This window comes from Triturus cristatus, chromosome 11, assembly GCF_964204655.1.
Source record: "Triturus cristatus chromosome 11, aTriCri1.1, whole genome shotgun sequence".
Classification (NCBI taxonomy): domain Eukaryota; kingdom Metazoa; phylum Chordata; class Amphibia; order Caudata; family Salamandridae; genus Triturus; species Triturus cristatus.
Window position 1 is genome coordinate 479,161,897 of NC_140594.1, and position 12,624 is coordinate 479,174,520.

A 12,624-nucleotide genomic window follows, 5' to 3' on the forward strand; every position below is an offset into this window, starting at 1 on the left:
AACTAGCCTTATTGAATCTTTTTGTGTACTAGTAATAGCCCTCTAAAAATGCACTATCAATCTATTTTCCATATGATCAAAATCCTACTCTAAAAGCAATACAGTGGCGTTTGTTGTGGATTTTATCGCCGCTATACCAGTGCAAAATATTGTGCGACGCCCCAGCGGAATATAATTGTGTGATTTAGGTTCCATACCTCAATTTTATAAAAGCATGTTTTTGCATTTGTCTATATATTCAGCTTTGCACAAGCTTCTAAGCCGTGCTTGGAATACTCATACTAAGTACTGGGCTGAACGCACGGGTCTTGGCGGCTCATTGTACACTGCATCATTTGAGAAGTTTATTAAAATAAAGAAACACACTTATCTCAAGAGTGAGGAGTCCAAAGCTTATGAGCGGCATTTAATGGCTTCTGCCTGGTTGCGGATTCACCGCTTATACATAGAAGGGTGCCGGAGTAAAACCGCTGCTGGGGGCCTACACCTAGTGCTTTGTGACTGTTAAGAAATTTGGGGTACCTGCCATACGTGTGGCAATTTGTTAATGCCCACTTACTGCTGCTGTTTGAATGCGTAAATGTACCTGCGAGAGGAATGGCTTAACGATAGCAGCGGGAAGGCCCCAGAAACAGCTAAAGGAGAGTAGGAGGCACGTTAAGTTAATGTGCCCGCTTACTGCTGCTGCCGGAAGCGCGAGCGTACCTGTACGTGTAAGGGCTTACAGAGAGGGACTGGGGAGGCAAGAGAATCCTTGCTGACAGTTCCTTTTCATAGGAGTGATGCAGGATGGGAACACGCATGCTCATCATACCAGCTTTACACGCAGTCAGAGAAATGCTATATATTGAAGCAGCTATTGGCTCTGAATCTGGACATGCACCCACCGAAACAGGAGCAGAAAACAAAAGAAACAATAGTCCCCCAAACGAACAGATAAACAGCTAAAGCATAATGATCTAGTACTTGGTCTCTGCTCTATGGGAGGAACTGATAGACAAAAAGGAGGGACAAAGAGGAAGGACTGGCCACTAGCAAGCAATGATTTTTAAAAGACACTGAAAAACACATGAAAGGCAGTGGGCAGGCTTTAAGTATATACTAAAGTATATATACACTAAAGTATATTAAAATGGTCTTGAAAGATTGACCTAAAAACTGAGACAATAAAGAAATCTAACACTACTTCATAAAAAAAATATATTTTTATGGATTTTTAGACACCAGAACGAAAAAAAGATTCACGGGAGGGTTCTAGAAATCTAGATTCGAAAATGTACAGTAAATACTCCGTTTTTATTCAACCACGAACAGCATTGGCAAATTCAACAAATTTGATATTTGTGGTATTGCTATCCATTAGAGTTACTTTGGGCAGCCCAACTCAGATAGGAAGCCAGTCAGTGGGACCAGTATGGTGCTCAGAAACAGTTACCTCAGTAGGGGAAGCAGTCAGTTCCAGGCTCTTTGATCCTTTCCTATAGGTTCTTATGGAAGTGTCCCTCATGTCAAGGATATAGGTTGTTGAAGAAGCTCAAGGAAGCTGATGATGAGATGCAGTCAATGGAGGTCTTTCTGTGGCTACTCCTTGGTCCAGTCCACAGAGTGGGTGAGGCGCCCCGGGCAACGAGGTCGGTGCCCCTTGAAGTCCTCTCGGTCCTGGCAGCAGTCCAGTTGCAACTGTTCTACCAGTTGCCTGGTATCTTGGTTACATGGAGTGGAGAGTCCCCCCCTGAATGCAAGGCCAAGTGACCCGGACGATGACCCTTTAGCTCCTCATGCACTGCCCTCTCTTCTTTTGTAGCCATTTAGTCCATACACTGCTTTCTCTGTGCATATGGAGGAAAGCGGTGGGCCCTTTAAGGACGAGGTATTCCAGGAACCAGGCCCTGCTCGGCCCCCAAGTTCTACATCATCGAAGCCTTCCAATCAGTGACGCCATCTACCCAGCTGACGACGACGTCAAACCCTGGAACTTAGCCACGTCCAGGGTCTACGAAGGTGCTCGAGAGAACACAGCCTTTTTCCGACGGACACGCGTAGTCCTGAAGAGCACTATAGCACAAATCAAGAAGACAACAGTAGCAGAAGGGACGTCAGAATGGAAAAGCCTAAACCGACTACTAAGCAGACGACCGCGAATCCGGTAGCTGCTGGAAGAGGAGACAAGACCCCATGCAGAAGCCAGCCACATTCCAGGAGGAGCATGGCTCTCACAGGCACGAAAGCGTTTAAGGGGATTGAGAGGGAGGCGGGCATCAAACACCACTTGAGAGTTAGAGATAGGACATAGACGATCACCTTATAGGAACAGTTGTTCCTATAAGGTGTACTCATCCCAACACCTTCCTCCCCTATTTTGCTTCATAGGCCGAGAATAGGCCACTTACTCCGGTCCCCTTGTTTCTGAGTTTCATTTCTGAGGTGCCACCCAAGCTACAGCCCAACAAGAGACCCCACGACGTCAGTCCCTGGACAAAGAGAAGACTGGAAGCTGGTGCTGCTTCACCCTGTTGGCCACTGTTTGGGGGCTTTGTTTTTGGTAAACCCACACACCCTGGTGGGACCGTAGTCTCAGGGTGCATCGTCACTAGCTGCTGCCCGCATATGCCCAAACACGCAACACCCTGGTGAGAACTCCCAGTTCCAGGATGCAACGCTGCCAAAGACCAGGTGGCGCTAACGAGGGAGAGGCACTAAATCAATCTTCACACCTAAAGCGCTGCATCACCCCCCACAGCGCGGGACGCGGTTGCTGCTTCGTCCTGTGTGCCGCTGTATGGGGGCTTTGTTTTTGTGAAACCCACACACCCTGGTGGGACCGTAGTCACAAGGTGCATAGTCCCTAGCTGCTGCCCGAATTTGCCCAAACACGCAACACCCTGGTGGGAACTACCAGTCCCAGGGGGCAACGCTGCCAAAGATCAGGTGGCGCTAACGAGGGGGAGGTGCTAGATCAATCTTCGTGCATAAAGCGCTGCCTCACCCCCGCGGCACGGGACGCTGTTGCTGCTTCGCCCTGTTGGCCACTGTTTGGGGGCTTCGTTTTTGTGAAACCCACACACCCTGGTGGGACCTTAGTCCCAGGGCGCATCGTCACTAGCTGCTGCCCGCATTTACCCAAACACGCAAAACCCTGGTGGGAACTATCAGTCCCAGGGTGCAACGCTGCCAAAGGCCAAGTGCCGCTAACAAAGGGGAGGAGCTAGATCAATCTTCGTGCATATAGCGCTGCCTCAGCCCCGCTGGATGTGCGTGGGCAGGCCCGGGCCAGGGGCGGGCCCGTCATTGACAGGAAAAGACAGGGCAGGGCCACCTACAGTGATAGGTTGGCAGAACCCTGCTCGAGCTGTGAGAAAAACCAGGCTGCTCCCAGTCCATCAAAATTAAATAAACTGAGTCTTTATGACTCTAAATTCGCTATACCACATAAGACCAACGGGGATGAATATGGTCGGGAAAATAGATCGTCCACTGCCACATATAGGAAAATTGGTTGGAGAGTGCTGACTGATATTCCAAAGCTTAGCCTCTCCTCATACAATGAGGATGAAGTCAATGAAGAAAAAATCATACATTGGATTCGGCATAAGCGCGAATGTCTTTCGGTAATACACTCAGACCTACTGGAGGCAGAGAGCTTATCGAACAAAAACTAATTGCACAATCATTTCCTACTCAAACAAAAGACATAGCTGATGGGCTAATCGCATTTGATTTGAGACCAGGACCACATCATTGCAGGCCAGTGAGATTTAGATCCTATAACCCCGGCGAAACACTAAAAGGGACCCACCTAAACTATGTCACTAGTAGACGAACTTCTAACTCTGATGAATTGTATAAAAACTTGGAGGTAGTTGATTGACAGCCAATGCCGCTTCTTTCATTCCCCGCCTGGAAGTTTTAAATCCTCTGTTTTAAATGTATGAATCTGAAAACGATTTATTTCCTTGAGTAAATTTTAAATTGTTTTATTGATATTGGATTTCAATCCAAATGAAAATTAAATATGTACAGAATGATTGTAATAAAAGATGATCACTGTACTTGTGGTATTTGCTAGAATGTCTCTTTGTTGTTGTCTTGTATCTTTTATGGTTTTTTAACAGAATAAAGATTATTGAATTGAGATATTCTGTTGACTGTTCTTTAACACGAAAATCTTAAAAGTGATCCAATATATCATACAGCAAGGAACAATCAGTTTGTAAGACCTCCTCATTTCCGAGCTAATTCCTTACACTTGGTCACAGCCAAATCCCTCCCTGGGTGACCAAGCTGCACTCCAATGACTTTCCCGTGCCTTGTGGACGCGGGTGAAACTTTGAGAATCAGGTCCTGATCTCTGGTGCTGCACGACAGCGGGGTAAATATTCTGAGCTACTAACTAGCCCCAGCAGGCGTCTTCATCTGTTGTGGTCCTGGGAACTGCCCCTTGGAGTCTCCCGCTTCGCCTGGTCTCTGGAGAAGACTTCTCCATGTGCAGTACACAGAAGGTATAGTCCCTTCTCCTGTGCTAGCCAACAGGTGCAGTCCATGCCGGTGAAAGTGCCCTCTGGGTAGACGCAAACAGTAGCCAATGGGTTACTAGTTTCCCTCCCTCCTGATGACCACTTCCAGGAAAGTGTGGCATCTGGCTATCCTAGGATGCACCATTCTGCCCATTCCTAACATAGAAGAACTCTGGGTGGCCTGAGCTCCCTTGTCCAACACAGAGGTTTGGCTACCAAGGGAGGGGGGGGGGGGGGGGGGGGGGGTTGGCTCTACAGGCCCCTGGAAAACTGGCTTGGCAACCGGCTTCCCCTTTGTTGTCCCCAGTGTCAGCCTGTCTGAACAATAGAGCAGCACCTCTCCCTAGTGTTTCACATTTACCCCTCAAACGCGGCTTCTCCTTTGAAGCGTGCCCTTTGGGCTAACACTGTGGTTTCGTTTAGGAGGGAGGTAACACCTCTCTCCTGTGCAGGCTTCTATTGTAACCTTTACTGTGAGTCATTAGCAAATCTCCTCAGGAGGGCAGAAAGCTGTTTTAGAGACAAACCCTCATGTGCAACCGTTGAAGGCACAGGAGAATAAAGGCAACTAAGTGAGAACTTTTCAAACCAGTTACATTAATTTCAACTTCAGTACAAAGTAGGGCTTAATGCAGGGAGTTGTTGATACCTTGGAGTACCAACGGTGGTTACACCGTCCCGGAATTAGCACAGCTGAGGGGGGGGGGGGGGGGGGGGGTCAGCGTGTAAATGTGTACTCGCCAATTGGGCGACCAAGTCTTTCCACAGTAAAAACCCCAGTCTTGCATTTTTGCTGTCTTGACATCTCAAATAGATGTTCTGCCCATGAAATATGATGCACCCTGCCTTGGGGCTCAGTAAGCCTGCCATAGGGGTGACTTACACATACATCAAGGGAAAGTCGGACTTTTCCATAGCTTTAAGTAGCAAAGTTGGGCTAGCAGTTCCAAAATTGGCTCTCCTAGGCTGAAATGGCGGACTGAGAGAATAGTTTTACCTGTGTCACCCCCAGGGTGGCAAAACCAGTGCAGTCGCAGCAAAGGGGAGGGGGGGTGACCCTCAAACGTACCTGCCATGGGTGCCTGTGTGCTATATATTAGGGACTTCTATGTAAGTAAGCTTATGCCATTTAGGTACAATCCTGTGTACATACACGTTTTAGGGTGAGGGCAATGGCACGGAGGTCTGGTTAGCAGGCCTCAGTGAACTTTGAGTAGGAAAAACAGCAGGATCAGTCCAAAAAGTTGGGGATGACATAGAAAAAGGCATTTCCTTGCAATACAGATATAAGTTTGAGTCGTTTTTTATATGTAAACTGGAGGTTCTAATATGCTGCTTAGTGTAGTTTGGACAACTATGGTGGGGGGTTGGCAGTTAGACTGACTTCAGCTCTTGATTCATGCAAAAGAGTGACCTCTGCTGCATACTTCAATTAATGTTTCTCCACATAAAAAGCATGTTGCCTATCCAATCACAATGCTTCTTAGATACACTGCACCGACGAAAGCTCCATCTTCAATTGCAATGCAGGCGCATTGCGAAAGTACACAATTTGCTCACTATAAGGAAACTGCACATTCGGTTTTCGCAACAATTATATATTTATAAAAACTTACCTCATCATTGTCAAAGTTCGGTTGTTCAATGGGTTCTAACTGGATAAGTGGCAAAGCTTCTAATGGAAATTTGATTTTGCTTAAGCTACTTAAACGGTCCGGAGTTGTTCCCTTACGAAGTGGAGTATTTGGTGGTAATGTTTTGTCAAATATTTCAGGGCTAAGAGCTCTTCCAAACGTGACCTTTTTCCTCTTCTGTTCTTTGGGCTCATCAGGGTTGACTCTTACATCCAGAGCAACTGTTCTGCTATTACCTGCAATACAATCACCAAAATCAAACAAGAAGTGAGACACCGCATCAGACAAGGACATCAACAAGCCTTGGACTCTCATTACGAGCGGCCCAATAAATGGTGCGATATTAATCGCATTTGATTAATCAGACTATAAATGTATGAGGTGCGATAAGTACCATCCAATTACATCTTTTTGCGGATTAACATGCAGAATTTGGTGCTTACCACATAAGATTAGCTTGTTCTGGTAAATACCAAGAATTTTTCCCCATTAAATAATGGCAGGTTTAACCTGCCAATATTTATCACAAAACCCAGACGTGCAATATCTGGTAACAGGGGCTACAACACATTGTAATTCACTTGGCCACTCACAATGAGAACCTTAATGTCTGAAGCAACCCTTTGTAGGAAAAACCATTGCTGCACATTTTTCATGTTCACCCCAGCTACAAAACCATATTCAAGCAAGAATATCTGATAAACTGCAAATCTGCTTTGGGATTGTCACTGTTGCCTAAAAAATGCCCAGTAGTAGAAATCGGCTACAGATTTCTCATCACAGTAAAGTCAGTTTTGCTGCACAAATTCGAAGGACATTCACATACTGTGAATAACAGGCAAGAACGCTCTTTCTGGTGGATTACTATCTAACTGCATATTCATCAATTTCTGAATATCCCCAGGTGCCAGAATGGATCTTGAAACTCAAAAACTGTGCTTCCGCGTACCGATAGGTGGCACCAAGCAACTCGACATTTATGCTTACGAAATGACGAATGGAGCCACATGTAAGCGTCCCCTTGTACACCAATATCAGATATCTTACTTCAACTTGTGTGTCCTAAGATTTGTAGCCCATAGGTGAATCTAAAGAACCACTAAGCAGATTCATGATTTGGGATCTTTTTAGATGTAGGAAAACATACTGCAGAATGAGGCAGTGAGGAGTCTGAAGTTAGAGTATCTATGAGAAAGAGCACTAAAGAAGGTAAATAACTTGTCTTTTGACGGGTACTTCTAAACACATATTCCTCACCTTGTGAATAGATACCACAAAAATACCTTCCCAAAGTAGTGGGTCTGTTGAATGGGCTCAGACTAAAGTCTTGCAGGACCAAGCACGCAAAATATCCATCTGAACAGATCTTGCTGTGAAGGCAGGAGTGCTTCATGAACATGTGCACTGATGCCCACCTAGATTCCTGACAGATATCCAGGACAAGCCCTGCGCATTACAAAGGGCTTAAGCGGAAACATATGTTGTAAACCTCTCAAGAATTGCATAACAACCAGTGATTTTAACAAGGATGGTTAGTCAGGGCAAATAAAGATGATTTGACACGTAACCTTTCAGGTGCTCAGAGCTAGACCAAAAACAAAGCAAGCATCACCACATTCGAAGGTTTTGCATGCAACAGGTTCAACTGGCAGGCATGTCACCAAGAGACAAATTTTACGCAGTGACTCGCATACACAGGTTTAGGGAAGGGCAATTGGCTTCCAGGATGATGATCAACTGCTGGGTTGGGAGATGCTCTGTGCCACCTCCCAGTGTAACTGCCATTTGTGATCTACTAGGTACCACTGGCAGAGAGCATCCAACCTGGTGTTTAAACATCCAGCCAAGTGGTGTACCACCAGGGAAATCCCCAAACGATCCGGCCACAGCCAAAGGCACAGAGCCTCTTTGCACAAGACCCAATTAAGCCCTGCAGTGGTGTTGTCTTCGAGCACTCTCATCAGACTTCCCTTGATGGAGAGCAGGAAGGCCTTCAATGCCAAGCAAATCTTCCAAAACTCCAGCAAATTGATGTGGAGCTGGGCATCTCCTGGATATCAGAGCTCTCTTACCTCCAACTCTCTCACATGATCTCATCAAACCAGTAGTGATGCATCCTTTACTATCAAACTCTGGGAGGAGTAGGGAGAGGAGTCTGCAGCTGGTTCAATTGCAGTGGATTAGCCACTCACTGCAGATCATTTGCAGTCTCCTCTTACACCTGGATGGAATCTGACATGAACCCTTGGTGCACCGAGACTTCAGATCCCACTGCAAGGCCTGCATGTGCATTTTGGCTTGATCGGCGAGCAAGTAGTACCTGTGGCCATGCAGGACAAGGATGGGGAAAATACCTGGCCTGCAATTCCGGCGCCACCATCCAGTCTCTGATCTAGGATTGATAGGACCTGGGCCAGTTTGAGCATTTTTAATTAGTCCTTGCACAGGAAGGCGTTGAGAGGGCGAAGATCTAGGGTGCAGTGTGTTATTGAAAGGAAAGAAGCTGCAGGACCGTAGTCAGCACATTTGTTTTTACCCCCATAATCAGGAGGTAGAGGTTAAGCACCTCAGCAGCCCTCCTAATTACAGTGATAAAGGATGCACTTCCGGGGGGTAGGAGTAAGATAGACGAAAGGATGAAACTAACCCAGTACCAGGTGAGGTGTCCAAACCACTGGCATCCTCTAAGTCCAAGTACCAGCTATGGTCATCATAGGGTGAGCGACACTCTTACCCCATCTCCACCATTGTCATCGCCATATGGTGGCTATGGTCAGAGTTCAAGCCAAAAGACTGCTGTAGAGTCAGTGCACCACTGCATGGGAGCGGAATCGTGTCAAAGTCTGATGGATGCAGTATGAACTGTGGTACATCAAGATCTGAATGTGGTGTTGGTCAAGATGAAACCAGCTCATAGTTTGATACTACGACAGGTTGCTACTCCTTCTCTGGCATCAGTGGTGTCTGTGGTGGTGTCAATGTCAGAGTGGAGACACGAATGTTGGTGCTTGGTATGAAGCCGGTACTGATGATGGTACTAAACCTGAAGTGAGTTTAAGGGGCACAGAACGCACTAAGGGCAGGCCTGATGGTGGCAACCCAACTGGAGGTCCCTGGAGATCCTTGGGTCCCAAAGGCACACCAGAGAAAGCCTGGAGCATGTCAAAGATGTGCAGCATGGTCTCATGAGATATTTTGACATACTGCGATGTCACCAATGGATCTGGGAACTTCGGGTGCATTATGTCCAAGGGCAGATTCAGCTCCTCAGTGTCAATAAAGCAGGACCTGGAGAAATAGCGATGCCCAAGCGCCTTTTCTGGAGAGTGAGAGTGGTGGGAAAGGGAAGAGCTCCACTTGGATTTCTTGTGTTTCTTCTTTGATGTGTCCCAAGACTGTGGCCGGAAGATCATCTGCCTTAGGAATGACATTCAGAGCGGAAGCAGATCCACCTTCCCTAGTTTGCCATGAAGTGGTACCGGCAGTGAGCCCCCTGGTGTTTTGCCACATACAGGTTTGCTTCGCATTCTTGGATGGCTTTAAGATTCACTTGTGCTCAGTTGTCGCAGATCTCGGAGTGCTGCATCAAACCCAGGCACCAGAGGCACATCTTGTGGGGATCTGTCACAGATATTTGTTTGGAACATTCCCCACAAGGTTTAAATACTATAATTTTAGGCGGTGTCATGTCCTTTGCACAATTTTTAAGAAAATCTCTTTACAGAGTGAAGAAAGAAGAGGCACTCTGGATCTTTGTCTGAAGACGTAGAATGAAAGAACTGACGTGAGCGAGTATGGGTGGCACTTATATGCACATCTAGAGTAGAGCATTGTTGAAGCGCAGTTGCATGGCGCCACCTGCTGGTGCACAGGAGCACTGCTTTTGATTTTTCAGATCAAGTCTGGCACCTAGAGATATTCACAAGGTGAGGAATTTGCTGTTTTAAACATACATCAGAAATACTCACTAGGAAGGCGCGGTGCATGAATTTCGCAAAATGATTCTTCAAGCACTTGTCCCACCTGTGCAAAATACTCATGCAGATATTCTGCAATAGTGCATTCTCTACAAAACCTAAATAACCATCTTCTGTCTTGAGGCATATGCGTAACCCTTACAATGTAAATTCCTTACACAAGTCAATTGTCATTTATCAGGTTGCTAAGCTACTACATATTGATCCACTCACTGAGTGGATGGATGCACCAAAGAAGCTGTTCCATCTATGTAGTACTACAGCACTGTCCTGCTCTTTGGTGTATTTACATGGAATAATTTCACCTGTTGTCTGTGGGTTCGGAAAGCACCTGTCGGTCCAAAGTTTAGTTTGGACAGAGCTTTGATATGACTTTTGAGCAGAAAGAAACTGTGTCAATAGAGCCATCCCACATCTCCTGAAGACTCATTTAGTTCATGCAAGAATAGTGCCTATATGTCAGTGACTTAAGAAAGTCTATTTGCCACAGTTAAAAATGACAAATCACCACACTGGTTCACAAGACTGAAGACTGGTAAAATTAACTTCCAGATTATAATGAATTCCTGAAGAATTTCAAACCCATAGGAATGGCCTACGAAGCTACTAAATGCCACAGTTCCAAACTGTTAGACCTGTCAGCCCTTTGGGTGGTCCCTCCTCATCATTATTTATTTTGTCCCACTTTTGCCTCAAACCCTGTTAAGATTTTTCCTTTTTGGGAACCACCAGACTTTTTAGTGTTGATGCAGTGTCAGGGAGCCATTTTCCCTACCCCTGGAACTTCTGTCTGAGGGCCTGAGATAAAAAATGGTGGCCACCCATTGTCACCTGTGACATCCCTGGAACCTACTTGTACCTTCCAGAACATTCTAGAACCCTGTGACAGTGTGAGGCAGGTTTGGAATGTTGGGAAGCCAGCTCAGAGTTGGCAGTTGGAATTGGCAGTTGGCACCTGACTAGTGAAGAGAGAGGACAGAGATTCAGAAAGAGGAAGGAGTGAGGCAGCAGGGGTGGAAACCAGTGCTTGGAGTGGGGTTCAGAAACCCACCCTTGATGCTAGTCCCTACTGACCAAGCCCAGCCTAGTGCCCTGTGTGGGATAAAGACCAGAAAATCATCTTAAGGACCTGAACAGCCGGAACAGGCCTTAAAGGAGAAGAACAGCAAGTTCCTGACCTGTTTGGTGGAATCCTCCTGGAGACCCAACGTCGAGAAGCCTGGAGACCTGGAGCCCGAGGTGGAGAAGCGGCGCTGACAGAAGGCAGACGTCGTACCCGGAGCTGCTAGAGGTCGAGTGAGGGCGCCGACGGAGGTCGTGGAGAGACACCGGAGGTCAAGTAGAAGTCACCTGAGGTCGAGGTGAGGCGTCGACGGGGGAGTGAAATCCGCCCTCCCTAGTCGCCGGAAGCTGAAGTGAAGCGCGCAGGAGGTCGGGAGTGGAGATCGCACTCCGGAGTCGCCTGAGGTCGAGGCGAAGCGCGCAGGAGGTCGGGAGTGGAGATCGCACTCCGGAGTCGCCGGAACCCGAAGTGGAGCCGACGGAGGTCGGGAGTGGAGGTCGCACTCCGGAGTCGCCCGGAAGCGGGGAGACCGTGACCCTGTGACGCCGGAACCCGACATCGAGCCGAGGCCGCCCAGCGTCATCGATCCGGAGCCGCCTCACGGCATCGACCCGGCGTCAGGTAAAGCGGATCGACCCGACATCGAACCGAGGCCGCTCAGCGACATCGAACCGGAACCGCCAGACGGCATCGACATGGCGTCAAGCGGAACAGATCGACGCGACATCGAACCGGAGCCGTCCATCGACGTCGACCCGGCGCCGAGTGGAGCCGAACACCGAGAAAAGGGCAGTAAGTGGAGAAAGGGCATCTGAGGCCCTGTGGAGCCCTAAAAGACCATTCTAGGTGCTAGGGGGGGGTGAACTGAGACTGGTGCAGGGACCTGTGTGAGGAACTGTGTAGTTGGTGAGCCAGAACCTTGGAGTACCCTCATTTTACCTCAGCTTAGGCCCCAGCCTTGACCACTCTAGGTGGGACATCCCCAGGCCACCCCAGTGACCACAAGCTGTACTTGGGCATGGTAAAATCAATCTACCTCATAAATGTGATCTGATTTGCAATTGTTTGACTGCTTATATTATTTATTGAAGGAGTGTTATTTATTGTCTGACTGTATTTATTCCTGCCTGGTATTTATTGTCTGACAGTATTTATTTGCCCTATGTATTTATCGCACCTCTATTTATTCCTTGTGTATTTATGACCTAAACCTATTTATTGCACATGTGAAGAGTTATTATTTAATTGACCTGCTATTTCTGAAGAAAATCCTTTCGTATTGTATTTGTGACATAACCCTGCAACTAAGAGAAAATTAAGATAAACACAAAGAGATTCTTTCATAATTTTTACGGTGTAGTGTCGTTTTTGGAATGGATGAACGCATGGTTATTGTGAGGGTGTGACGTACGCTTAGCACGGTGCCTGACCCCCGA

The 12,624-nt window shown here is 47.2% G+C and overlaps 1 protein-coding gene across 5 annotated transcripts in view; it reads right to left on the bottom strand.

Moving 5' to 3' along the window:
• CDCA2 (cell division cycle associated 2) overlaps positions 1-12,624 on the bottom strand; it is a 458,496-nt gene that overhangs the window by 134,003 nt on the left and 311,869 nt on the right. For all 5 annotated transcript variants that reach the window (XM_085632793.1, XM_085632792.1, XM_085632791.1 and 2 more), the window contains exon 9: positions 6,131-6,384. In XM_085632793.1, the coding sequence (XP_085488919.1) occupies positions 6,131-6,384 (254 nt within the window). The remainder of the gene's footprint in view (positions 1-6,130; positions 6,385-12,624) is intronic.